This window comes from Diceros bicornis, chromosome 6 (assembly GCF_020826845.1).
Source record: "Diceros bicornis minor isolate mBicDic1 chromosome 6, mDicBic1.mat.cur, whole genome shotgun sequence".
In the NCBI taxonomy this organism is placed as follows: Eukaryota; Metazoa; Chordata; class Mammalia; order Perissodactyla; family Rhinocerotidae; genus Diceros; species Diceros bicornis.
In genome coordinates, this window is record NC_080745.1 from 94,171,186 (window position 1) to 94,197,666 (window position 26,481).

Genomic DNA, 26,481 nt, shown 5'->3' on the forward strand with positions numbered 1-26,481 from the left:
GAGGGATTACGTCTTCATGTTCAGCGCATTTTGCTCAGAACTGCAGGTGAGCACCGCAGCTGAACAACGATGCTCCGGTGCACAGAAGTGTCTCCTGGGAATGTCCCGCGTCCTCCTTGTTCCTCTTTCTGCCGAATCCCTTCCTGTCTAGCTTCCAGGAACCCCGTCAGCTGTCTTGGAGGACTTGTGTTCCGAGGGGGCCCAGCTGCGCCGTTTGCGCTGACAGAAGCCCATCGCTCCCACCAGCTGAGGGCACGTTGGGGTGCTGCTGGGACTGGAGGGAGGGCGCTTTGTGTTGGTGTGATTTTTGACCAGGCCTTTCCTGCATGTCCGATACTGACTCTGGCAGAGACCTTTTCTGTGACAGTCACGGGCGCTGGGCTGAAGGGTGACCGTGAGCAAGTGTGTTACCATTCCAAACAGCTTGGATCGGAGTGAGGATTAGACCCTATCTAACCTTGAACTGTTCTGCTGATATTCTTTTCTCCTCCACTCTCCCTCCCTGCTCCAAAAAAACAAAACAAAAAAAGTGCTCTATGATACATGCTCATCATTTTTCTTTTCTCTGCGGATTCCCATCCAAGAAGTTTTCACGAAGATGGATATTATTGTCATCCATTGAGAGGGAGGGAGAGCCAGGCTCTGGATCCGCAGATGCAGGCAGCACATCTGGCTCCACCAGGTCCGCGTACTACACCCGACCCTCAGCGTCTACACCCCACAGTGGGGACAGTAGGGCCTCCCCCAGAGTGTGTTCTGAAATGGCACCGCTGGACTCCCCTAGAGAGTAGAGGATTATTCATTGTCACCTCCACATGACTGAGGAACACCATCAAAAATCTTGCTTTTCACTGTCTTGAACTCAATCTATACTGGAAAAAAGGGAGATTCATCTTAAATGGAAGATGAATAAATATCTGCTCTAGGCCTTCAGCAACACTCCAGTTCTCCTGGCAGAAACCCGAACAGCTGGACCAATGGTTACTCTGCCCTAGATGCAGTTGGGGAATTGTCAGGGGCTGTGGAAGGTTCTAAGAGAGAAGCACAGCTATTAGGATTTCTCCAGGCCTTGCAGGGTCCGAGCCGTCCTAAGGGAAGTCTTGGGGTGGAATCCCAGTGGACAATAGGACTGCTGGTCAGCGTCATGTGCTGGTCAGGACATGTGCGTCCTAATGGGGAAATAAGAGTGGACGAGGCTGACACAGCCCCCATGGCCCCTCCCAGGGAGACTTGCTCTGGCAGGGGAGGGAGACTACACAGTCAGAGAGAGAGATGAATAAGGCACTTCCAGGGAGTGATAACTGCTGTGAAGAAAGTGACACCAAGTAATGGGGTTGGTGCTGTGGCAGGCTGGGCACAGGAGCTCCTGACCATGGGCGTCTGCAGAGGTTGCAGCCAAGGTTGCGGGAGGGCACCGGGGGCAGCGGGAGTGGCACTGATGAGGGACAGAGAAGCTGGGCCTGGCTGGGGTAGAGTGAGCGAGGAGGGTGGGAGGCAGGTGTGTCCAGGGTTTGTGGGGTCAGAGCTTAACACAGCTCTGCAGGGAAGAACCCCACACTGTGGGGGCGTTCGAGGCCCATGAGTGAGGTTGAAACTTGGGCTTGTTCTCCCATGAGGATCTGCTCCTGGAGGTAGCTCGATGACCTGTGGATGATGCCCTCTTCTTCGGCCGAGAGAGGCTCCACATTTATACTAAATGCACCAGAAGGGGCTTACGCAGGGACTGAAGTGATGAGCTTCATGCTAGCAGAGCCCTCTCCCGTGGAGAGTGAGTGTTAGGGAGGTGTTAGGAGGTGGTGTTGGCCTGGGCCCAGGAGAGCAGGGACATAAATAGACTTGGGGTACGCTCTGGAGGTGGGCTTGGCAGATTTGCTGATGGCTTGGGGGGACGTGAGGGAAGGACAGGGTCTGAGGACGATGGACCCAGGCGAGGTGCCATGGACTGAGGATGCAGACCTTGGAGCTGGGGGCGGGTGATGAAGTGTCTGCTTGGACACGTTAAATGTAGGGTGTCTGTCAGGTGGCTGCTTTTCTCAGGGCCCAGCAGGAAGCAGATGGCACCCAAAGCGTGCCTGGGGGAGGCAGTGAGGGGGTGAACTCAGCGTGCCTGCGGCAGGGCCTCTCCCGACTGTCTGGCCCATGTAGACCCAGGGCAAATCTGGATCCCAGCCATTCTTTCATTCCATAAATAGATTTTGAGCATCGACTTTGTGCCAGATGGTGGGGAGTGTGGTCATTTAGCCAAGGTCGAAGCTTCTGGATAAAAAGAAAACATCCAGTAAAAAAATCTGAGTGTTTCCCAAAATCTAGGTGTTAGACATCTTCTAGACAGGCACTCAGCTGCCTAGATTGGTTTCCCCATTTGCCAAGAATAAGCGCAACACCCCACATTATATGGACCGAAAGGGGTGGGGCTGAAGCCGGCTGGAGGGCAGGAGTCCTGCTCCCCACAGGGCTGTGCCCAAGGGGCGTCCTGCCCGCTCTCCTTGCAGACTCATTTCAGAGGGAATGGTTTTGCCCTCCTCTGCACAGCCTGTTCCCAGATGAAGCAGCCGAGCAGATTTCTGTGGACCCCTGTGTCTAGAATCCTACTTTCCAGGCCAGCAGTGCTGCCAGCCTCGCATTCTCCTGCGACGCCTCTGGGTGCACATTCGCGCTCTCCACCAATAGTCTCGATCCCATTTTAATCCACATTTTAAGGAGACATTCTTGAATGGAAGATAGCGCCCAAGTTTGAAAACAAAAACAAAACTTTCCAAAATTCGTGGTCAGGCTTCAGCAAACGCAGAGGTGGGGCCGCAGACAGCACACAGGCCTTGCTCATGTCTTTCAGGTCAGCAGGGTGGAGAGGGAGAAGAACCAGGAGCTGAAGCAGGTGCGGGAGCACGAGCAGCACAAGAACGCCGTGCTGCTCACGGAGCTCAAGACCAAGCTGCACGAGGAGAAGATGAAGGAGCTGCAGGCCGTGCGCGAGGCGCTGCTGCGGCAGCACGAGGCCGAGCTGCTGCGGGTCATCAAGATCAAGGACAACGAGAACCAGCGGCTGCAGGCGCTGCTGCACGGCCTGCGCGACGGCGGCCCCGACAAGGTCAAGACCGTGCTGCTGTCTGAGGCGAAGGAGGAGGCCAAGAAGGGCTTCGAGGTGGAGAAGATAAAAATGCAGCAGGAGATCTCGGAGCTCAAGGGCGCCAAGAAGCAGGTGGAGGAGGCGCTGACGCTGGCGATCCAGGCCGACAAGGTCAAGGCCGCGGAAATCAGGAGCGTGTACCACCTGCACCAGGAGGAGATCTCGCGCATCAAGAAGGAGTGCGAGCGGGAGATCCGCAGGCTGGTACGTGGCGCGGGGCGCGGGGCGCGGGGGGGGGGGGGGGGGGCGCGGAGGGGGCGGGGCGCGGGGGCAGCTCTTCCAAGTCGCTCACCGGCCTGTTTTCTCAGCAAAGCGTGCCTCACACCATCTCTGTTGGTTCTGAGGATGCAGGGATGCGAGGCTCTTAGAAGGATACGGTTCAGAACGCACATGGGCAGGCAGGTACAGGGCAGGCCAAGCTCCAGCCCTCTGCCCCGACCCCATCCCCACCACACCCTGCCAGCTTTACTTCCCAATTCTAGTTTGGGCCAGAACAAGACATCTTCAAGTTAACATTCTCCTCTTCCCCAAAAAGGATTTATGACGAAAGGGTTGCTCTTCTTAGAGTCCCAGATTAAGCTCGAAGCCAAGCAGGGGCCAGTGTTTGTCTGGCATGAGTTGCATACTCCGTAACTAGCGGGTTCTGCAGAGTCTGTCCAGCTCACTGGATCCAGAGAGGCGAGGCCAGAAGGCCCACAGGGGGGTGGTCATGGGTCCCACAGGACATCCTGTCTTTCCTGTGCCATGTGCACTGTCTGGGACAGCATCGCTGTTAGGCTGCCCCATTTGAAGTTGCCATCTTTGTGGGTCAAAGTTGGTCAAAAGTTGGCACCTTCATCCGGTGCATCCTAATGGTTCCAGAGACCAGATGTCCCATGGCAGGCACCGGTAGAGTCAATGTTCTCAGAACCCCAGTGCTAAGAAGTTAAAGAGAATATTCAACATCTTAGAGGGATTGTGCCTGATTTTCCTCATCCCTTGGAGCCTGGACCTCCTTGGTCATTTGGGAGAAATGAGCTCTACCTTAGAGGTGTGCCCCATGCTCCCTGCCGTGTGCTTCATCAGGACCCAGCTGGCTTTGCTGCTGGCCACACTCAGGGCCCCTGGGATGCCCCTCAATTGGGTGCAGCCAGCGTTCCAGCCAGCACAGCCATGTACCCAGGCCACCTCTCCCTACTTCCCTGGGCCTCTGATTCCCAAAGTGCCTCCAGGCTGTATCGCCATGTTGAACTGCCCAGAAAGGTTGCCGTCATTCTGGACCCATGGCCCAGAAGGGGAAATGGAGAGCTGTAAAGCAAATACAGCTTTGCCACAGTGTGCACATGGGGGCCCCCACACATTCCCAACCTGGATGGTCCCCTGTCCTTTTCCAGAGTGTCCCTGTTCCAAGCTCCCCCATACTACTCTCCATCCATCCCTGGACTATGTGTTGGCACTGCATCAGCGCCCGCTGCCTAGGTCCACACGACCCTTCTTCCGTCTCATGGATTCAGTGTTCGCAGTGGAGGCAGGTGGCCTTATCTTTGTGACCAAAGGCTTAAAACAAACCAGCAGTTCCATTTGGTCTCCCTCACCCCTGACTTGCACTCCCCAGAGGCAACAACTTGCAGTTCTTCTAATGATTCTTCTGGATTTTATTCCAAATTCTTGAAAACATGCTTAAACTTCTTGTTGATTTCTCAGTTTTAGCTCCTCCTCTGCTCCCCCATTGGCCTTCTGCCCTTCTCCCCAGTCCAGCCGCCCCCTAAATTACATTGGCCAGGTCTCAGCAGGAGCAAATGGTGCACCCAAAACAGGTAACAGAGCAGACTTCAGTGAAGGGCAACTCACAGAGGTGTGGGCAGAGACCCCCTGGGGGTGGTGACCGAGGCTGGGGCTAGCCGTGGCCCAAGGGAAGAGGACAGAGCAAGTGCTGCAGCTGTGGCGAGGGCCTCGACAGGAGGGTGGCCTGGGGGCAGGGGAGACTCAGCCCAGTCAGGGATCCGAGGCAGCAAACACCCAGACCTCCCACTCCTCCCACCTCTGCTCTTCATGCTCCCATTTGGCCAAACCAAACCAGAGGTCAGGAGAGGGGAGCACAGGGCCAGCCTCCTGGGTGCAGAGCTGAGGGAGGGGGTGGGTCTGGGGGGACAGAAAGAGAGGCTCTCACTCGCCCTTGGAACTTCATCTTGGGTTCCATGGATATTTACTGTCTGCATTATTATTGCTACATAAATGTCATTCACTAAAGACCCAAAGTGACTCACAATTACGTTTCCTATCTTGTACATGCTTTTGTTTTCCTTGGAATTAATTTTTTCATTTGCTTAATTTTCTGAGTTCACCCCTGAGTTTCCAACGGAAGGGTAAATCTCCTCTCAATGCTATCAAAAACCATAAACATCCTGTCCATGTACCTTTTTTTGAGACATCCCTCCCGGAGCACTCTCTCCTTCAGTCTCCACCTGGACTGTTTTCTCCCTAATCCTGCCTTCATCCTGATTTCTCTTCGCTGACATCCTGGGAAGCCCCTGGCCCACTCCGGTGTCAGATCCCTCCCGTATCTTCTTCTTTTTTGATGTATATTTCTCATTTTGGTGGAACATGTTCTCTAATAGCTTCCTGGAAACAGAGGATGGGAAATAAATTCTATGAGACCTTGTGTGTATGAGATTCTTATTCTTGCCTCACACTTGATGTTTTAGCTGGGTATGGAACTATAGGTTGGAAACAATTTCCATCAGGAATGTGAAGGTGTTTCTGCATTGTCTTCTAACTCCCTGGGTTGCTGATAAGAAGGTGGATGCCATGCTGATTCCTGATCCTTCATTTGGCCCTATTTCCCTTCCCACTCCACCCCCAGAAGTTATAGGATCTTCTCCTTGAGCTCAGAGCATGCTGAGGTCTTATGATGGTGCCCTGAAATGTGAGTATCTGCTCATGTCAGGAGCCCTTTTAACTGGACGCCCATGTCCCTCCACCTGGAAAGCTCTATTCTATTGCTTCTGTCATCATTTTCTTCCCTGTCTTCCTTCCAGAACTCCTCTTAGTCAGGTGTTGGGCTTTGGAATAAACACTCTGATTTTCTTATTTTTCTCTCCAAACTTGGCTTTTTGTTCCACTTTCTAGGAAACATCCTTGACTTTCTCTTCTAACTTTTCTGTTTAATTTTTTATTTATGCCGTCATACATTTCACTCTCAAAAATGTGTGTTCCCTGAAATAAAATCTTTTTGGCATTCCTCTCTTACTCATAGATGTGATATCATCTCATTTCTCTGAGTATAAGAATTCTAGTTGGCTTTTTTTTAAAAGTTTTTTTGGTTCCTCTCATTGTCTGTGTTCATTCAGAGGCCTTTCTGGCTTTTTATTTGTTCTGGCTGCTGTCTCTCATGTTGGAGGGTTTCCTTGAGTGAACGGGGACCCTTCACATCCTGGCAGGGACCCCAACAGGAGGCCTGGTGTGTTGAGTGGGAGCTTTACTTTAAGATGAACTGGAAGAAATGCAGCCACTTTATTGGGGACTTGTTCTTTTTATCTTTTTTTGTCTTTTCCAACCGAGGAATTCAAGTCAGCACACTAAAGCAAAAGAAAGAAATTAAAGACATCAGATTGGAAGGAAGAGTTAAAACTGTCTTTTTTGCCGGTGACATGACTTTGTATGTAGGAAACCCTAAGGAATTCCCAAAAAAGAACTATTAAATGATTTCAGCAAGGTTTCAGGATACAAATCAATATGCAAAAATCAGTCGTATTTTTCTGTACTAGCAACAGCAAACAATCCAAAATGAATTTTTTAAAAATTCCACTCATAATGGCATAAAAATAGAATAAAATATTTAGGAATAAGTTTAACCAAAGATGTGCACGACTTGTACACTGGAAACTGCAAAACATGGCTGAGAGGAACTCAAGATGAGCTAAGTAAATAGAGATTCCATGTTCACGGATTTAAAAACTCAATATCCTTACGATGACACTTCTCTCCAAGTTAACATCAAGGGCAAACACAGTGCCTGTTAAAATCTTCACAGGCTTTTTTGCAGGCATGGAGGAGCTGATTCTAAAATTTACATAAAAATGCAAGCATCTTCCCCTATTCTGTGGGTTTTCTTTTTGCATTCTTAGTAGTATCATTTTGTGACCTAAATCTTTAAATTCTAAAGTAGTCTAACTTGTCAATCTTTTCCTTTAGAGTTGGTGCTTATTGTGTCTTGTTTAAGAAATCCTTTTATTCTGAAGCCATGAAGCTTTATCTTTTTAAAACTTTATGGTTTTGTCTTTCATGCATAGGCCCTTGCCCCACCTGGATTGTGTGTGCATGTGTGCATGCGTGCGTGTGTGTGTGCATGTGTGTGTGTTGTAAAGTAGAGGCCCAGTTATATTTTTTCCATATGAATACACAATTGTCCTAGCAGCCCTTACTAAAAAGACCATCTTTTCCCCCAATCCATGGTGCCACCTCTGTCATGTATTAAGTATTCTTATATGAGTGGGCTTTCTAATTTGCTCCATCGTCTGTCCCTCTAGCTTTATAATGTCTCCCCTTCTGGAGGGACAAGTCCTCCCAGTTTGTTCTTCTTCAAGAGTAACTTGACTCTTCTTGGCTCTTCAGACTTCCACATAAGCCTCAGAATCATTTTTCCTAAATAAAAAACTGTTGGAATTTTTATTGAGATTATAACTAAACTGTGAAAGGATATATTTTCACAGAGATTATAATCATGATTCTTATACAATATACAACGAATCCATGTCAAAAATTTTATTTAACTCATTAGTTAATGAGGAAACAAGTAAAAAGTTGCAACCAATTCAAATGAGGATTTGATCTAAAGAGGTTCATGTTGCCTACCTGGGAAAGATCATTTGCAATGCCACATCAGGAATCATTTATACGTCAGTGGACATGACATGTTTGCATTGCCAACCGTTTCCTCCAGGTAAACGTCTATCTCCACAGTCGTAGGACAGCTTCGTCAAAGATGAAGGTGCACACCTCTGTGCGGTCAGACGGCCCTCAGAGGCTCCAGCATTTCTAGAAGAGGAACCAGAATCTTTTCTTGCTTATTTCAAAGTTTTCTACAATTTTTCCTATAGAATTCGTAATCAGTTTGGGGAATCTCCTTAATTTATCATTTCAATGCTTGAAGACGTGAATGCCCGATTAGCAAGAAGATCAATACATCTCCTTTGAGACCCCCGCCCCAATAGTCCAAAACTCTGTGTCTCATTCAAGCCCGATGGGGAGGGAATTGGCTGTGGGCTCCCATTCCACCCACTGCTTCACTGGCCCCTTCCGTGAGCTGTCTCTTTTGGAGACGGGTCCCACATGGTGGCTGGGAGGGGCTTTCTTCTGCTGGCCTTGCCCACAGCTGCCCCTGCTGGCGTCATGGACACAGCTCCCCTCAGTCCACCTCAGCCACTGTTCCCAAAGCCCAACTGTATTATATAATATATATAATAATATTTTGTTTTTTGTGTGATTTAAATGAAATTGAAAACCACAGTGACATGCTCAGCCCAGTGCCCTGCACACAGGAGGCGCTCCGAGGGTTGGCTGCTGTGGTAGAGCCGGTTCAGGTCGCCCGCGAGTCCAGCGGCAGGCCCAAGGCTCTCTGCCCGGGGCCCTGTCTCCCTCGCGGCACAGCTCCAGTGGGGCCCTCTTAGCTGACAGAGGCCTCGGCATCTCGTAGATCTTCTCATTTAGGGCTCCAGCTGGTGGGAGAGCATCCCAGCCCCTAAACCCGACTGTGAAGTTAGCGACGACACCCCAGGCCCCGTGGTGCGGATGTGTCTGAAGTAAAACATAGCAGTGAGGCAGGCGGTGGGTGCTACGAGCCTGGCTGGCGGGGAGGGTGTGACCGAGTGACGTCCCCGCCTGGGGGCAGGAGTGGAGCTCAGAGGCAGCTCTGGAGGAGGTGGGGATGGAAGTGGCCCAGAGAGGGGGTGGCCCTAGGGCAGGAGCAGAAGTGGAGGGTGGAGGAGTGCACTGGGGGCAGGTCTGAGAAAGGGCCTGGCCCGAGGAGAGGCCGGCGGGGCGCTGGCTAGAGGCAGCCCCGCCCCCCAGTCGCAGTGCACAGCGAGTAGGGGGTCAGAGCCCCAGCCAGGCCCTTTGGTCCAGGGGCAGGACCGGTGAGGCGCTGCAGGCCAGAGGAAGGACGTGGGCCCAGGTCCCAGGACGACCTGTCAGCACAGCTCTTGGTGCAGCGAGGTCGGAGATGCTGCCTGGGGAGACCAGCAAGGCCCTTCTCCGGGCGGGCGTCGAGGGTCCCTCAGGGCCCCCACAGAGAGACGCCCCTGCTCTTACATCTGAGGACATTTGACAATCCTAGTCCCTTACGAATGTCAGGCAAAGAGGTTGCTGTTCCCCGGGCCCTCGCACCGCGCGTTCCGGTGTGTGGTGATGGCTGCCTGGGTCTGCGCCAAAGGGAGCGCTGGCCTGTGGGGGACGCCGCTTCCTCACGCGCCGCCCGGCAGTGGACTTAGAACCAGGGGGTGAACACAGGCCGCGGCCCCCGGGAGGCCGTGCACGAGCCAGTGGACAGACAGGCCGCAGCTGAGTGAGGGCCGGCCCAGCAGTCCTGCTGCAGCCCAGGCCCGAAGGTGGAGCTGTGGCCGTGGGCAGCCTGACCCCGGAGGCTGTGAGCATGCGGGGAGCGCTGTGCCTCCATGTCTCTGTAGAGAGTATTCCGCGTGTGGCTGGCACCCTGAGTGCGCTGCTTATGGCAAACCTGGAGCCTGAATTCCGTGAGCCCTGTGGGGAGGACGGGAGCTCCAGGCTCATTGATAGGCCACGCTGGCCAGGGAGGAGGGAGGGAATGAATGGATTTCAACAAGTGGTGGCCACTTTGTGAAGAACACAACAACCCCCAAAGTGGCTCAAAGCTAGAGGCTCCCCCGCAGCAACTTGCCCAGACTCGCTGGCATCTTGGGGCCTTGCCACTGCCCACTTGCTCTGGCCCTTCCAACCCTTGTCGTCTGATGCCAGCCTGTTTGGGGTCTTCTGGAGTGCGGCTCACGGTGCCGAGGGGGAGGCTGTGGCTACCTGTGACCATCTCAGAGAGCCCCGCAGGCAGCTGGGCCAGCCCTGATGTCGTGGGAGACTGAGGGGCCTTCCTGCAGAGCTGGAGCATGGGCAGGAGCAGAGCAACCAGGCTCTGCCACCCAGAGCCAGGAGAAACTGTGGACAGTTAAGTCCCTGTCTTGACCCGAGGACCCTGGGTGCTGGCCAGAGGTGTGGCCCCCAGTGGGGGTGCAGAGGTCTCAAAGAGAAGCCATGTGGAGGAGAGACTAGGTGGGGAGGCAGGGGCCAGCAGGCACAACCCAGACAGAGCCAGAGCAGGGCTGGATGCAGAGTGGTCTGTGAGGCCGCTCCCTGGGGGCGGGAGAGACCAGGTTGTACGGGGTTCAGCAGTGCCCCACCTTGCCCCCGTCACAGTGGGAAGGACCTGAGGGGTCAGAGGTGCTTCTGCATCTGGACATGCATCAGGATGCCCTGGAGGGGGGCCCTTTCAGGAAGTAACTACAGGATCAGGACCTCCCTGGTGAGCCCCAGGCCATTGTTTTAGGGCCTCCAAGGACTCTGCTGCACAGCGCCCCCAGATCTTACAGAATGGGAGCCTGGGCCTCGGAAGGCTCCAGAGGCGACTCCTCAGCTGTGTCATCCCACACAGCATCCCTGGAGAAGCCAGGCCCCTGTGGTGGGGGGGTTCCTGGCCAACGGGCGGGGAGCAGGTGTGGCTCTAGGGCCTGGGAACAGCCTCATGGCACGTTCATGCACTGTTATTACTGGCTCTGAGAGGGGGGTCTGTCGTGCACGCATCTACTGCACACTGAAGTGCATTCGCTGAAATACAAGCTCAGACTGTTATTAAAAATTCTATAAAACCAAAGAAGTACAGGCCAAAATCAATTCCAGCCTTCTCATAAAACTCTGTGATATGTATTGCCCCCCTTCACCCAGTTGCCCAGACAGCTCGTTGAAGGGGAATCTAACAAGCAGTCCTTAAGGCCCATGGCGAGAAGCCTGAGGGAGTGAGGTGACACCCCCGCGGGGCTGCAGGGAGGCCCGGCTTCAGGGGAGTGGCCCACCCCGGGGGGCGGTCCTTACTCTCTGATGGAGACTTGCAGAGTCTGGGCATGAGTCTGTCTTCAGAAATGATGTTATTAAATATAGAGGCAGCTTTGTCACAGTCCCTGGCCCCTGGCTCCTGGGCAGTTCTTGGGTTTTGCTGAAGATCAGAGATGGGAATTTCAGCCAACCACAACCGGACACCGCAAAGGCTTTGTCCGTGTGTTTGCTCTCTGGGGAGCAGTCCTCACTGGAGTAGGTGTGTGCTCACCTGCACCGTGCAAGGTGAGAGAGGTCCCACAGGTAAGGCCCCACCCCCAGGAGTGACCTTGTCCCCTGGTTCCCTGCTGTGGTTCCCCACATGGGAGCTGCCACAGCTGTGAGTGGCCACACGGGGGAGGGCGATGGTGCCCGGGGTGAGCGTCGCAGGGTTACACGTTGTGGGGGGCCCTCAGCACTGTGGGGCAGTGGTTAGATCCTGTCGGTGTGCTTTGCAATCTGGAGTGCTTGTGACATGCAGGTTCCCAGACTCCACCTAGGAGTTCTAGCTCTGTGCATCTGGCTGAGCACGTTCTGTGCTTGGGGGTGAGTCAGGTGTGTGGGTTGTGTGGGGAGGACATCTCCTCTAAGCGAAGGCAATCTTCTGGGCCTCAGCATCCTCCCCCACGCCCCTTCCCTAGGGACCCGCCACTCCCAGGGCTTCCCTCAGGTTTCCATACACCCTCTGTAACTGGGAGTGATGGGGGAAGCCTGGGGGAGCTCATGGAATGAGGGGAGGCTGGAGGACCTCATGGAATGAGGAGGTGGGGGAGCTCATGGAATGAGGGGATGGGGGATGGGGAAGCTCATGGAATGAGGGGGTGCTAGGGGAGCTCATGAATGAGGGAGTGCTGGGGAGCTCATGGAAGGAGGGGCTGGGGGAGCTCATGGAAGGAGGGGCTGTGGGAGCTCATGGAAGGAGGGGGGTGCTGGGGGAGCTCTTGGAAGGAGGGGGTGCTGGTGAAACTCATGGAAGGAGGGGCTGGGGGAGCTCATGGAAGGAGGGCCTGGGGGAGCTCATGAATGAGGGGGTCCTGGGGAGCTCATGTGGAAGCTAGCCGGCTCCAGTAAGGATTCTGTCTTACTCTTGGCACCCGGGGAAGCCCTTGGAGGGTTTTTAGACCACGGCAGTGCTGAGATCTGATTCTCGTTTTTTGAAGATGACTGTGGTTGTGAGGGGAACAGGCTGTAGCTGGCACAGGAGTGGACACAGGGAGGCCAGTTGGAAGCCACTGCAGGGGTCCAGGTGAAGGAAGGTGGCTGTACCCCAGTTTCACCTTCGAAAGCCCCTGTCCTGGTCTCGGGAGGGCTGATCACCCAGCATGGGTGTGGGTGTGGAGTGGGCAATGACATAAGACAGGGGACAGGGCTTGTCCCTGGGTGCTCTCTATAGAGCTGCTCCCCGGGACCCCTCAGCCCCCTGGGAGGGATAGGGGGACCAGGGCAGTGGCTCAGAGCCTCGAGCCTTTGAGGTTCGCCACCAGACGCTGTGTTAATCCTTGCAGGAAGGGAGTCACAGGCACAGGGGTGCAGCCCCCAGTCCCACACCGTCTGCTACTGCTTCCCTGGTCTGGCTGGGCATTGGCGCCATCCTGTTACCGGTATTTGAATATGGGCCCCGAGTTGGAAACAGCCCCCTGTACGTGAGGAGGGGACCCCACATGTCCCCACGAAGCAAGTTCTCCACCTCAGTTGAGCATCTGCGTCACGCGTATGCACTTTCTCCTTCACAAACAGGCCTCTGTGTGTAAATGGGATTATAAGACACAGGAACGTGCCCTTGGCTGAGGACTCTCGGCATCTCAGGCACAACGGAAACGCTGCACAAGAGACCGCAGCTCTAGGAGGACTCCCTTGGAGACACTGTCACTGAACTTAAAGTGATTTCCCATCTTCAAAAAACCAGATCCTAGGGGGCCGGCCTGGTGGTGTAGTGGTTAAGTTCGAGAGCTCCGCTTCAGCAGCCCCAGGTTCGCAGTTTCGGATCCCAGGCGCGGACCTGCGGACCGCTCATCAAGCCATGCTGTGGCAGACGTCCCACATATAAAGTAGAGGAAGATGGGGCACGGATGTTAGCTCAGGGCCAATCTTCCTCAGCAAAAAGAGGAGGATTGGCAACAGATGTTAGCTTAGGGCTAATCTTACACACACACACACACACACACACACACACACACACACAAAATCAGATCCTGCCCCTCTGTGAAAACCACTTTCCTCACATTTCCTTTGTGGGCAGGTCATGAAGCTCCACGTCTGGGTGGGTCATCTAACGTGGCCGCATCCTGGGACACTTATGTGTGGCTTCCAAGGGAGGTCTGCTTTTTGGTCCAAACTGTCTGTCTAAGTAGCTGATTTAAGTGGGATCTGTATATAGAGACTCTTATCTTCTTGTTTCCTGATGAAAGAAAAGTGACGTTTCTGAAGTATGTGTGTGAGAGTGTAAATGTTGGGCCATAGAGTATAGCTGCTTATTAATATGAGTCTGTTTCCACTGGCCTCTTTGTTTTCACTGATTGGCTGTGTCGCCTCTTTCGTATTTCTGTGTGCTCCAGTAAACGGGAATTTAGCAATTAAGGGTTTCTTTTATTCTGTTCAGTTCATCGCTAGCCCATGAATTCTGTGATTGGGGCTAATTAGACATCTCGTGTCTTTGTTTCCAAGCTGACTTCAGCAGATGGCAGATTTATTAGCTTATTTTAAACTTAAATAGCAAGTAAAGCAGGAAGATATCCTATCCCACTCTGTTGTTTGAAAATTTGTTTTAAACCGAGTCTTCTTGTAAATCTAACACTGTTTGTGATGATGCTCACAGCGCCTGAGTCTGTCTGTCTGAATGATGGGCAGCATTGGGGTCTGTTCTGCCATCCCCTCCAAGGGCAGCGGCCCCCCCTCTAGCCGAGGACGTGCGTGTGGCAGCCCGGAGCCCTGATGAGGGGTGCTGGGTGCTGGGAGGCAGGTGGCAGCTGTGTCGGGCAGGGCTCCTGGCAGCTGTCAGGAGGTTGGGCACTGTAGGGAGCGGGGGGGAGGGAGCCCTCGCAGCCGCCAGCTGGGCGGCATGCAGAGGCTGAGGTGGGTCAGACACACAGGGCACTCCTATCCTCCCCTCTGGAGCCTGCTTGTCCGGGGACCCCCCCGCCAAACCTTAGCTGCCTGCAAACAGTTGGGCAGCACCCCCGCTTCCTATCCACACCTTGGAGCCGGGCGAGAGGCTGGTGCAGAAGGACGAGAGTGTTAGCTCCCCACACACTGCCCAGCCCTTCCCAGGCCAGGCACCCCTTGGAGCAAAGAGAAAGAGGCCGCAGGGCTTTCGCCCCAGGCCTCTACTTCTCCAGGTTCACAGCCCGCCTGTTTTAGGATGAACCTTGCTCATCATGCCCTCCTGTTGACGGAGTTGGGGGAACTCGGGGAGTCCCCCTGTTCTGCCCAATGCACAGCAGGAGGCAGGAGCTGGAGGTGGCCTCTCTGGACCCTGCCAGACAACGCCAGCCCTGTGGCTGCCTAGGAGCTCCTGCAGGCCAGCGCTGGAGAGGGTGGTCCTGCCAGGCGCCCAGGAGGCTGGGCAGGGATGCACGGAGTCCCAGGACGGAGGTGTCAGCTGCACCAGCTGGTCTGAGCCGGCAGAGCAGAGGCCAGCCCTGCCAGGGAGTCACGCTGTGGTCCGGGGAGTGGGGCTCCTGGCTCTCGGTCCACGGCTGCTTGCTCTGCTTCCACTCTCAAAGCTCAGAGATGCTGGCAGGGCTGCTGCCGTGTGGAGCCCCCCGATGCTTGTGCGCAAGTGTCCTCTGCCTGTTTCTATGGTAACTGCAGATCTGCACCCTGCCTGCGTGTGTGATTGTGTTCTGTTCTCCTTGTAGATGGAGGAGATAAAATTTAAAGACAGAGCAGTCTTCGTGCTGGAGAGAGAGTTAGGGGTTCAAGCCGGGCATGCTCAGAGACTGCAGCTCCAAAAAGAGGCTTTAGATGAGCAGCTGTCCCAGGTCAAAGAGGCTGATCGGCACCTGGGCAGCCCCAGACGGGAACTTCCTTATGCAAGCGGTGCAGGAGACGCCTCAGACCACTCGGGAAGCCCTGTAAGCACCTCCCCATGCTTCGCCCGGACACCCCAGTGTCACAGACAGACAGCGCTGCCCGCGGCTGTGTCGCCCCATGCAGGCAACTCCCAGGGAGTCCCAAGCCCAGGTCCAGAGCCAGAGCCCTCCGTCCCTGGGGACGCCGACCATGTCTGCAGCCCGCCAGCCAGACCCTGGACCCCTCGGCTTCTCAGGCTTGGCTGAGAGGGCGGACAGACTTGTTTTCTTCCTTCCTTGCTAACGTGGCATAATTCTGGCCTTCACTTGATCACCCTCCCATGGACCCCCGAGGCTTCAGGCTTCCAGCTGGAGCCCACCTGCAGCTACCGGGCCCCCAGGTCACTAAGGGTCCCTGGTACTTGTTGGTAGTGGCTCCTGCCCTGGGCTGGTGGGAGATGAGTCTGTGCTGCCTCCATCTCCATGCACGAGCTTTGCCCTCCTGCCCGGGAGGGCCAGCTCCTGGCTCCCTGCTACCCTGCATCTCCGGCTTTGACCTCACGCAGTGATTTCTGCCACTCACGTCACCAGTCACCCTCCCACTCACTTTTCGTGCAACCTGCTACTTTTCTGGTCCTCCTCAGGCTGCCGTGACAGTGCGGGGGCAGCCAAGAGCTGTACAGCTGTGACACCATCCATCTCCTCATTGCTGCTCCTCATTCAGAGCCCTCTGGAGTGGTTCTGGGAAATCCGGGAGGGGGTCTAAATTCCACGGACCCTCCATGCGGGTCCTTCTGGGTCTGCTCCCTGGCCTCTCCTGCACCTGCTGAATGAGGAACCGTTCCTCGGTCCTTCCTGGACACGTGTTTGTGTGCTTTGAGGATGCAACCGTGTCTGAGCTGAGCCAGCCCTAGGAGAGTGACATTTCAAGGATAGGAAATGACGTTTTTTAATCTTGTTATCAATGGCTTAACTGAATTAAAATCAGCTCCTGCTCTGGCACTCAATAGATTGCCTTCACTCCAGAGAGATTCTGAAACTGGATCAAAGTGTTTTCATTGATTTTTGAGTGAAGCTCCACTGGTTCCAAAAGTCACCTTTTAGAAACGCAATTTGAGGGAGCACACTTCTTGGGAAACCAATTTTGAAAGTCTTCAGCTGAATACTTTTCCTGTGCTCGTGTTATAACAGTAGGAAGATGATGTCCCCGCCTGCAGCGCAGGGCAGCCCTTCCTGAAGGCTGCAGGCAGCAGGGCCCACAGGAGAACAGGGAGCTGGTTCCCTTATTGTCTTGGCGTCACCCACACTTGTGCCTGCCTTTGCACGCCCTCACCCTCTACATTTGCATACTTCTGGACATTCTGCTCCTTCCATTCTGTCCCCATTGTGCAGTTTGGGCAGCAGTCGCCTTCCCCTAGGAGGGTCCACAACCGCCCACCAGCCATTCGGAATTACTGGCGATCATGACACAGAAGTCCTTGGGTTTCCATGGTGTGTTGGGATTTGCAAAGGTTTTTTGTGTCTGTGTCTACGAACAGTTATTTGCAGTTGATTTTTGTTTTAGGAACAGCAGTTGGATGAAAAGGATGCTCGGCGCTTCCAACTTAAAATTGCAGAGTTAAGTGCAATCATCCGGAAACTTGAGGACCGAAATGCCTTGCTGTCGGAAGAAAGGAATGAACTGGTGAGTGACGGGGGGCAGAGGGGTGAGGGGGAATCTTCAGGATCCTATCGTTTTATGGCTACAGTGTGGGAGGAGCTGGGGTGCATCCATTTCTTGTAGAAAGGAGAAGTGATGGTGACAAGGGCCGGCCTTGCATCCAGCCCTCTTGGCTGTTTCCAATAAAACTTTATTAACAAAACCAGATGGGGGGCCAGATATGGGCCTCAGGCGCTAGTTGGCTGATCTCTGCTCCATATTACTGGGGCAAAAGTACCCCAGTTCTGCACATTTTCTGGGATGTGTGAGAACCTCACCCTTCGGTGACGCAATCACCATTAGTCCTTATAGCCATTGAGATTTGCCAGTGACTTGTCCTGCAGGTGTGTGAGTTGCTCAGAGTGCCCCAAAGGGCCATGGGCCAGATGAGTTTACCGTGACTCTTATTGGCAAAATAGAGCATTGGCCCCAGATGGCTGCCCTTTGCTGTGGCCGAAGCTTGTTCTGCTGTTTGCCAACTCTGTGTGGAGCTGTTGGTTCTCCGTGACACTTAGAAACATCATGCTGTGTAATTAATTTTGTCTTTCAGCTAAAGCGTTTAAGAGAAGCTGAAAGTCAGTACAAGCCATTGCTGGACAAAAACAAGCGCCTTACTCGGAAAAATGAAGACCTGTCCCACACTTTACGTCGAATGGAAAACAAGTTAAAATTTGTCACCCAGGAGAACATAGAAATGGTAAGGGCCTGAGGGGTCCGGCGGGCCAGCAGGATGTGCCCGCACTGGTGTGTAGCCAACTTGTCACACCCAAGGTTTGATAATGAGATCTCCAGGCCAGGCTGTGGGCTTTCACCCAAGCCTCTGGTCTCACGTACGTTTGTGGGGACGGGAGCTGACACAGGCCTGCTCACTGAGGGAGAAGGCCTTAGGGGAGGGTCTGACATTTGAGGTCCCGGGGTCACAGGCGCCTGCCTCAGGGAGTGACAGTGTGGACGAAGGGTAACACTGCGTCTAAGAGGTCACTGAGCAAGTTACTGTGTCTCCCCTCCCCAGGCCTATTGCCCCATCTAACACCAGGGGCTTGGACCAGCCATCTTCCAACTCTGGGAATATTGGGCAGAAATAGTGAGAGCCCCAGGGATACCGGCAGTGGGGGGAAAGGAGTGAGCAGGCCAGGCATGGGGCATGGAGCGGGGAGTGGGGGAGGTTCCACTCCTGCTGCAGTCACAAGCAGAGTGTGGGGGATTAGCTACATCTTGTGTGCTCCTTCTGGCCCTGCGGGCCCTGGAGGCTGTGAGCGAGAGTTTAGCCTGAGTAATTCAGCATGAAGTAGAGGAGGCAGTCAGGGGTGCCCTCAACACCCTTCTCTGCAGAAATCCCCATCTTTCCACACTCTGCATTTGGCAGAGGCGGTGGAGTGTGAAGTGGCATGAACAGCTTGCACAATCTCGTCTTTGGGGTGCAGAGTTACCCCATGTGCACATAGTCCAGGCTGCACGGCCCTGCCCTGTTACAGGGATCAGCCAAGATACAGGCCTTGGCTTCCCTGGGGCTCTGCAGCCGGGCTGCTCCAAGGCCTGAGCAGAGAGGCTCCCTCACCCCATAGCTAAGGGGTGACCAGTGATTGCTCAGGCATATGCAGACCCCCAGCTTCCCACCACCCAGTCGATCCCCTCGCTCCACCCCTTGTAATGCACTCTGGCTGTTCTTTCAGAGACAGAGAGCGGGAATCATAAGGAGACCCAGTTCCTTGAATGACCTGGATCAGAGTCAAGATGAAAGAGAAGTCGACTTCCTGAAGCTGCAGATTGTGGAGCAGCAGAGCCTCATAGACGAGCTCTCCAAGGTGACTGGGCGCCCTCCCCGTTCTGGCTCTCTGCTGCCCCCAGGGGTTACACACTCGGCCCCTCACTCTTTGGCTCTGGGGGTCTGGCCAACGGGGAGCCCCGTGGGAGATGGAGGGGGAGAACCTGCGTTTGTCTTCCTGGCCCCTCCCTGGGTTTCGTCTTGGGCCGGGTCCCTCCACCCTGGTCATGCTGGCCGAGGCCTCCCCAAGACGCTCTGATTCCTGTCCTCACGCCTTTGGACCAGGGGTTTCAGGAGCAGCAATGCCACTGGGATTATTTCCTGGCCTCCATAACAGAGCCCCCCCAGCTGGGGGCTTAAAACACTGCAGCTTCTCTTCTCACAGTCTGGAGGCCAGACTCTAAAATCAAGACGGTGGTGGGGCCGCACCCTCCCAAGGTGCTGGGGGCGTGGCCGTTCTTTGTCACGGGGAAGCTACTGGTGGCCATGGGCCACATGACTCCAGTCTCTGCCGGTCTTCAGAGGGCTTCTCTGTGTCTCTCTGTGTCTCTCTCTTCTCTTCTCTTCTCTGGACACTTGTCCACCCTGGTCCAGGATGGTCTCCTCTCAAGATCCCTAACTTAATCATACCCACAAAGACCCAATTTCCAAATAAGCCCACAGTCCAGGTTCTGGGGATTAGGTTGTGGGCATATCTCTTCAGGGTCTCAACCAGCCGTCTACACTGCCTGATCTCTGTGGCACCCAGCACAGTTTTACAAATAGTCCTTCATCAAACGCTCCTCCAATCATCCTGATTTGGGGCGCCTTCTGCTTCTTGTTGGGATCCCGACTGACCCCACAGTCAGATCATTGCAGACTAGTGGCCTTGGTCATTCTGTGTCCTCCGGGGGCAGCAGAAGGGACGGCAGTGTCCCTCTCTGTCTCTGGTGACACACGGCCTGGAAGCACTGGCCTCTTGCTTCAATGACTGAAGTCGCCTCCAAAGTAACATGAGATGGGACGTGAAAATGCCCCTGCCCCGACGGGCTGTGGGCTGGGGTCTCCCGGCACAGCCTTCCGTGACCTCCCTGACCTCTCCTTCAATGACCCAGTGATCATCAGTCCCCACAATAATACGAATTTATGGGGGAATAGGAAAAGGAAGAAATATCGGTCGATTACAAATGCACATTATTTCTGAAAGGCAAGTGATTTTCCCAACCCTGAACTGAAGGTGCTTCTGCAGGTTCACGGTGCCCTCAGGGGGTCAGCTTAGGGAGGGAGGGAGGACCGTCAGGGCCAGGTAGGACCTCCCTCTCAGGCAGGGGCGAGAGCCACACCGTCTGCGGTCAGGAGGCAGCAGGGGTTTGGGGTGTGTGGCGGGGCGTTGGGGCTCCTGCGGAGCAAGGTCTGGGCTCTAATTCTCCCACATGCTGTCTTCTCTTCCTAGACCCTGGAAACCGCCGGCTACGTGAAGAGCGTGTTAGTAAGTACCGCTTGTACCCCTCTCCTGACACCCACCCCATTTTCCAGTGCATTATCCCTGAGACCTTTCCTGTGCCAGGGGTCCCTTCCGGACCAGATAGAGGCGGTGCCAGTACTCAGGGCGGATCTTGGTCTTGTGGCACCACCTGCCCAGAGGCTTTGCCGTGGTGACCCAGAGCACGCATCCATTAGAGTCAGACAGATGCCAGGGAACGTTGGCCTTTGGTGACGGCTGCAGGAGCAGCGCCCAGCTCTGCTTGTCATTCCCTTTATTAAAGCCCGAGGGTCAGATGGCTCCCTCTCTGGGGCACTCACCCCCAGATAGGTTCCTCCCCCCTCCACACGGACTGGCGGTCTGGGCCTGGCTGGTTCACAATCATGGTCACGAAGATGCAGCATAGCTCCCTGGAGAGAAACGGTCATTGGTCTCCTTACGTGTTTATGGAGGTCCGTCTCCACGTGTCTGTGCACGCCATTTCTGCGAACATCTGCTCAGAGAGTGTGCGGGAGGCTGGGCCATCGTCCCTCTCGAATTCCCGTTTCTGTGTGTGCCGCTCACATCCCCTGCTCCTTGCACGGGCCCCCAGCCGCAGACCGTGAGGGAAGCTGGAGGATGAGGGAGCGTCATGAGCTCAGAGCCCCCTAAACGGGCGATCCCTCCCTTTATCCTGATCCCCAGCAGAAAAGATGAGCCATCCAGACCTTCGGAGTGAACTGCCCTGAGCGGGGCCTTACATTCTGGTGTATTTATGATAATGTGGACAATATGCCAATCTTGACGTCCTCCTCTAAGTCCATTCAAAATGACAACAGAGAAAGATTAAACTGAGAGAGCTGTTCAACTGCTTAAAAGATCTCTTCAACTGGTTTTTGCAGGAGCGTGATAAGCTTTTAAGATATCGGAAACAAAGAAAGAAAATGGCGAAACTCCCCAAGGTAAGCAGGAAAATGTTGACGTGTGCGTACATAAAATGTGTATTTAAAAAAGCCACTTAATCAGATTGACTCTCTTTATTTGGAGGTGAAAAGAAGATAATTTCATTATTTCTAAAAATTGTTACTGTGAAGTAACCAAAACAGGACCAAAGTAAATATTCTGTTTATAATTTTAAATTTAAAAATTCAACCTTATTTCTTTTAAATTTCCAAGAGAAGATATGAATTCATGACAATAATAAGGAGGAGGAGTTAGCCATGGGACACTGGCCTTCCTACTGCCCTGCAGAGGAGTTTGAATTCCCGGGTCTGCCTGGGACACACGGCCCTGAGGATGAGCCGTGGCCATCCTGTGCCCAAGAGGGCCCGCCTCACCATCACAGGGTCCCCGGCCACAGCTGCAGGCTGCAGCACGTGTATCTACAGGCCCCACACAGGTTCCTCCAGGGCTGACCTCTGCCCCTAGGGAATTTGAAGACCTGGGTTAGTTTCTCTGCAGTACAATCCTTTTTGATAAATCTATGTTTTACAATAAAGAAGATTTAGAAGACATTCCCAAAGGACCTAACTTGTGTCCTGCTTTATGCAAAATGTGTGTTATGTATTTTTTTGTTTAATTTTTGAACAATCAACAATGTTGCTCATACAAACTGTTAGATATTCCTTAGGTGCAAATCCTGGCTTGTCTGGCCCTTAGAAAGCCCTGTAGGAGGAGAGAGAGGGTGTCAGGGCCTCTCTCCTCAGGGTTATTTCAGGGTATTTGGAGATTCCTGTCTGTGATTGTCACACTGTGGCGGCTGCTTGTTGCTGTGATGCTGAAAGCTATGCCACGAGTATTTCAAATACCAGCAGGGTCACCCCTGGACAGGTGTCAGCAGAGCTTCCAGACTAAGACAGACTAGGAAGAAGGACCTGGCCACCCACTTCTAAAAAAATTGGCCATGAAAACCCTGTGAACAGCAGCAGAGCATTGTCTGATAGAGCTCTAGAAGGGGAGAGGATGGCGCAAGAAGACCGGGCAGGGTTCTGCTCTGCTGTCCACAGGGTTGCTAGGAGTTGGAATCGACTCGACAGCACTAACAACAAATTTAGAGATTATCTGGAGGCCCGGGAGCCTGACAGCACAGTTCTAGTGGAATGGACTGGCTGGAGGAGGCCCACCCTCTCCACCTGGGCCCCCCACTGTCCCGGCGCTTTCGTGAAATGGGAGGAGGGAGAAGCCAGCGAGTCAGGAGCCATCAATGAGCAAAACGGGCTCGGGGGCCGAAGACGGGAGGTCGGTTTGTGAAGGCCTGGAGCATCGGCCGCAGTGACTCCAGCCTCAGAGGCCGGTGAGCTTCCGTGAGCTGGAACACGAAGGGGCCGATGGGGCTTCAGCAGGCTCGTTCTCGTGGCTTCAGCAAGAGGAGGACCTAGGTGGCTACTGCGGCCATCTGGGCCAGGAGTTAGGGAGAGTGTGTCAGGGAGCTGGACAGGAGGGGTGTCGATAGAGTGGGTGACGGACACGGGGGGAGGAGGAAGTGGAGGAGGCCAGGCCGGCTGACGTGACTGAGGCTGGATAATCACAGACCAGAGGGGCCGACAGGAGGGCTGGGGTTTAATAAAGCACGTTTGTGCTTGTTCAGTTTGCCCATTTTCTGGACATTTCAGTGGAGAAGTCCGGAAAAGGGTCGTAGGTACAGGGGAAGCATTTCTGGGAGAGGCCAGGGCTCCACTCAGCAGGCGGTCAGCACCCTGGGGCCTCTCTGCTCAGGTGGGGGCCGTCATGGGGAGAAGCGGAGGCTGGAGGACACAGGATGTCTGGGGAGGGGTCAGAGGAGGTGGCCTTGGTCCCCTCTACACTGCACCAGGGGCGTGTAGGACCAGAACCACCGACTGGTTTGTGGGGCAGCAGGTGGTCGCAGGGGCCCCCGGGAGAAGCTTACTGGAAGGTCCCAGCACAGGAACCAGCAAGGAGACCTGGAGCCAGATTCACGGAGTCACCAAGGAAAGAAGGGACCTTGAGTGTGACTGAGAGAAGATGGTGGGCTTGGATTTTGTAATATTTCTAAAACAAGATGAGGAAACCTTTTTTGGAAGGTGGGGAGATGAGGGGAGCAGTGGGGAAGGGGTGGAGGGTGCTCAGGGGAGAGGGGCCTGCAGGAAGGGGAGCCCAGACTCGCCGAAGACAGAGGTGAGCCGTGGGGGCATCCGCTAGGCAGGGCCTCTCAAACCAGCTGGAGAAGAACCTGTTTTTGCTTTTGTTTTTATTTTTATTCCAACCTTTCAAGGACTGATCCTTTTTAAAACACAACAAAAATGGATTCTAGAAAAGTAATCACGTGCTATGTGTTAAGACCAGTGCTCATGTTGATCCTGTGTCATGTCACCGTGCACAGTGGCAGATGTTGAGTACCACTGCCCTGGGGAACCGCAGAGAGTGTCCCCCACGGAAGGGCCTCTTTCCCCACTGGGGGTTATCTGCCTCCCTGCAGACCTCCAGGCCCGCTTCGCACTCCACCCTCCACCAGCCCCCGCTTCCAGAACAACCATGATGGCGGCTCCCTTGGCCTGAGGTCGGGCAGCCCTGAGCGGCCCCCAAGGGGACAGTGGAGGATGAAGACTAGAGTGCGCTGGGGGTGCGGCCATGCAGCTGGCCCTACAGCTGGGCAGCAAAGGAGGAGGCAGGAGAAGGCCCAGAGGCCCCAAGGGAGCTGGTGGCTCTGCTGGCGGGGTCTGGGTTTGCACTAACATGGTTCCTTTTGGTCAGAAGCCGGTTGTTGTGGAGACCTTCTTTGGATATGATGAAGAGGCTTCCCTGGAATCCGACGGTTCTTCCATCTCTTACCAAACGGACAGGACGGACCAGACCCCGTGCACCCCAGAGGATGACCTGGAGGAGGTACCTTCTGCAGCGGCTTCTGGACAGTCCTGGGCGGGCGGGGCAGGGGGACAGGCGGATCGGGGTCGGCACCCTGCTCCCTGGAGGCCTGCTCCCTGGCGAGGTGGGCTAAGTGACCCTCAGTGGCTGTGCCCCCCAATAGTCCCCGATTTTGCACAGTGAGAGACACTCCTCATTGTTGGCTGCCTGGTGGCCTGTGCCCCCCTTCCTTCGAATGCATGCCCGTCATTGTGCCAGTGCCCCCTCTGCAGAATGGCGCAGAGAGCCCCCACCCTCTCAAAAGGCTGCAGCGGTGGGGGGGGTCTGAACCACCCAGTAGTGGGGATTGGCACCAACGCCAAGGACTCATGCTTATCACTCCTGGACACGGCCACTCTCCCATGCCAGACCTGTGGCTTGTTCTCCTCTGTCCAGTGGGGCCCTCAGAAGGCAGCAGTAGCCGCCTGCCTTCTCCCTGGGGCAGCAGGCGTGATTGCAGCCAGAAGGAGGCAGGAAGGGAGCCTGTAATGTGAGGCGGGCAGGGAGGAGATGCACTCCTGGGGGGCTTCAAGCCTTTCACAGTGCCCAGCTCTCCTCCTCTGACCCTTCTGGGCAGAGCAGCCTCAGGCTAGCCTGGTTAGGAACGGAGGGTCCCAGGTCAGGGCAGCTTGGCTGGCAGGTGGGACCCCAGCTGAGCCCCCGGCCCTGGCCCCCGGCCTGCGAGGTCTTTCACCCTGGGGGCTCAGGGCTCCCCTCCCCAGGTCCCCAGGTGGAGGCCCGGGCTCTAATGCTGTGTCTTGTGTGCTCTCCAGGGCGTGGCCAAGGAGGAGACGGAGCTGAGGTTCCGGCAGCTGACCATGGAGTACCAGGCCCTGCAGCGAGCCTACGCCTTGCTGCAGGAGCAGGTCGGAGGGACGCTGGACGCAGAGCGAGAAGTTAAGGTCTAACTGACTTCTACTCCACGACGTTCCCGGCTCCTGCTGGGCTCCTCCCCGCTTGACCCCTGGCCTTGGCAGGGACACTCGCATCGCTTCACCTACGGGCCGGGCCCTCCCCTCCCGTGGTTATTGTTGGGCTGTAATGCTCACGGAGGCAATTAAGATCCAATGTTTGGGAAGCAGCGCTAGGCTGGGACCCAGGGCCAGGGCGGGGTGCCTGCCCTCCCCAAGTTGAGGGACCCTCAGACCCTGTGCCCAACCGGCCCCAAACCTCTCGTCCATTTGCCCTGGCAGCTGTTCATAGGGGAGCTGGAGCTCCCATTGGGATAGAGTGCCCTGTGGCTTGGACCTCACAACAGCAAATTAACTCAAAGGAGGGCCGCCCAGACCCCCAGGAAGCCCAGGTGGTGCTCGTGGGGACTTTCACGCATCAGGGCACTGAGGGCTGGTCTCCTAAACGAGGGACAGGCTCCCGGGGAAGTAGTTAAGTGAAAGCAAAATTTGGAAAAGGAAGGGAAGCCAGGGCCAGCAGAGGGGCAGGTGCCATCTCAGAGTCTGTGCCGGGCAGACCGCTCAGCAAGCCCGTCTGTGCGTGTCATTGTCATTGTCCTCCAGGAGACTGAAACAAAGCCTTGTGGCCAGCACCCAACAGGCCTTAATCGTCCTCATGGGCTGTTTCATCCTGTAAACAAGGGTTTTCCCTAGTAATCCCTCAAAATTAATCTATAGATCATCCCCTGTAATCCCAGTGATGTCGCTGGCTTCAAGTAAGGCTTCAAGATCTCCCTTTCTTACAGAGCATTCCTTCCAAAGGAGTGAGCAGCCTTTTCTCCATTAGCTGAACCGAAGGGCACATAGTCCTCTGAAAGTCTCCGTCTGTGTGGGCGTGTCCTGGCTTTTAGAGAAAATTTGATGTATTTCTCCTCCCATCCTACAGACCCGTGAGCAGCTACAAGCAGAAGTGCAGCGGGCGCAGACGCGGATAGAAGACCTTGAGAAGGCGCTGGCCGAGCAGGGGCAGGTGAGTGCGTGGGTCCGGGGTCCCCAGGAAGCTGGAGTGGTGGCCTGGGCCCTCCAGCCACACGGGGAGAGTGCCAGGGAGGCCGCGGCCCCCGGGCTGCAGAGTCTCCCCCTTGATGAGGGTGGCGGTCTGTGGACATGGACAAGGGCAAGATGATTTGGTTGCAGGCTGAAGGTTGGCAGCTCAACACACTTTACTGTATCACATCTCAATAAAACATTTGAAAGCTGGAAGGAATGTACTAAAGAAATTCCACAGAAGATTTGAATGAGGCAGGAATCACCTGACCATCGGTATGCGGCCTCTCTGGACTCGATCTGGGGAGGTCCTTTTCATCCTCTTAGCTCAGGGCCAGGATTTCAGGTCCCTGGGGTTAGTCGGTCACTCCTCTTACCTCCTACAACCACCAACACCTCTGGGTTCTTCAAACCTCAGGGGGAGAGGAATCCATCCATGATGGCCACGAGGCCTGAGCACCCCCCACTGACCCATTGGACAGCACAGCTCCAGGTGGACCCAAGACGAGGCTGGAGGACATCCTCGTGGAGTTGGGAGGGTCCGCATGGG

The 26,481-nt window shown here is 54.9% G+C and overlaps 1 protein-coding gene across 1 annotated transcript in view; it reads left to right on the plus strand.

The window, feature by feature from the left end:
* Positions 1-26,481, plus strand: part of JAKMIP3 (Janus kinase and microtubule interacting protein 3) — a 66,839-nt gene that overhangs the window by 19,774 nt on the left and 20,584 nt on the right. Inside the window, exons 2-11 of the mRNA XM_058544310.1 lie at positions 2,834-3,331; positions 15,076-15,291; positions 16,793-16,912; positions 17,478-17,624; positions 18,601-18,732; positions 20,125-20,160; positions 21,036-21,095; positions 23,848-23,976; positions 24,768-24,896; positions 25,831-25,914. Of these exons, the coding sequence (XP_058400293.1) occupies positions 2,834-3,331; positions 15,076-15,291; positions 16,793-16,912; positions 17,478-17,624; positions 18,601-18,732; positions 20,125-20,160; positions 21,036-21,095; positions 23,848-23,976; positions 24,768-24,896; positions 25,831-25,914 (1,551 nt within the window). The remainder of the gene's footprint in view (positions 1-2,833; positions 3,332-15,075; positions 15,292-16,792; positions 16,913-17,477; positions 17,625-18,600; positions 18,733-20,124; positions 20,161-21,035; positions 21,096-23,847; positions 23,977-24,767; positions 24,897-25,830; positions 25,915-26,481) is intronic.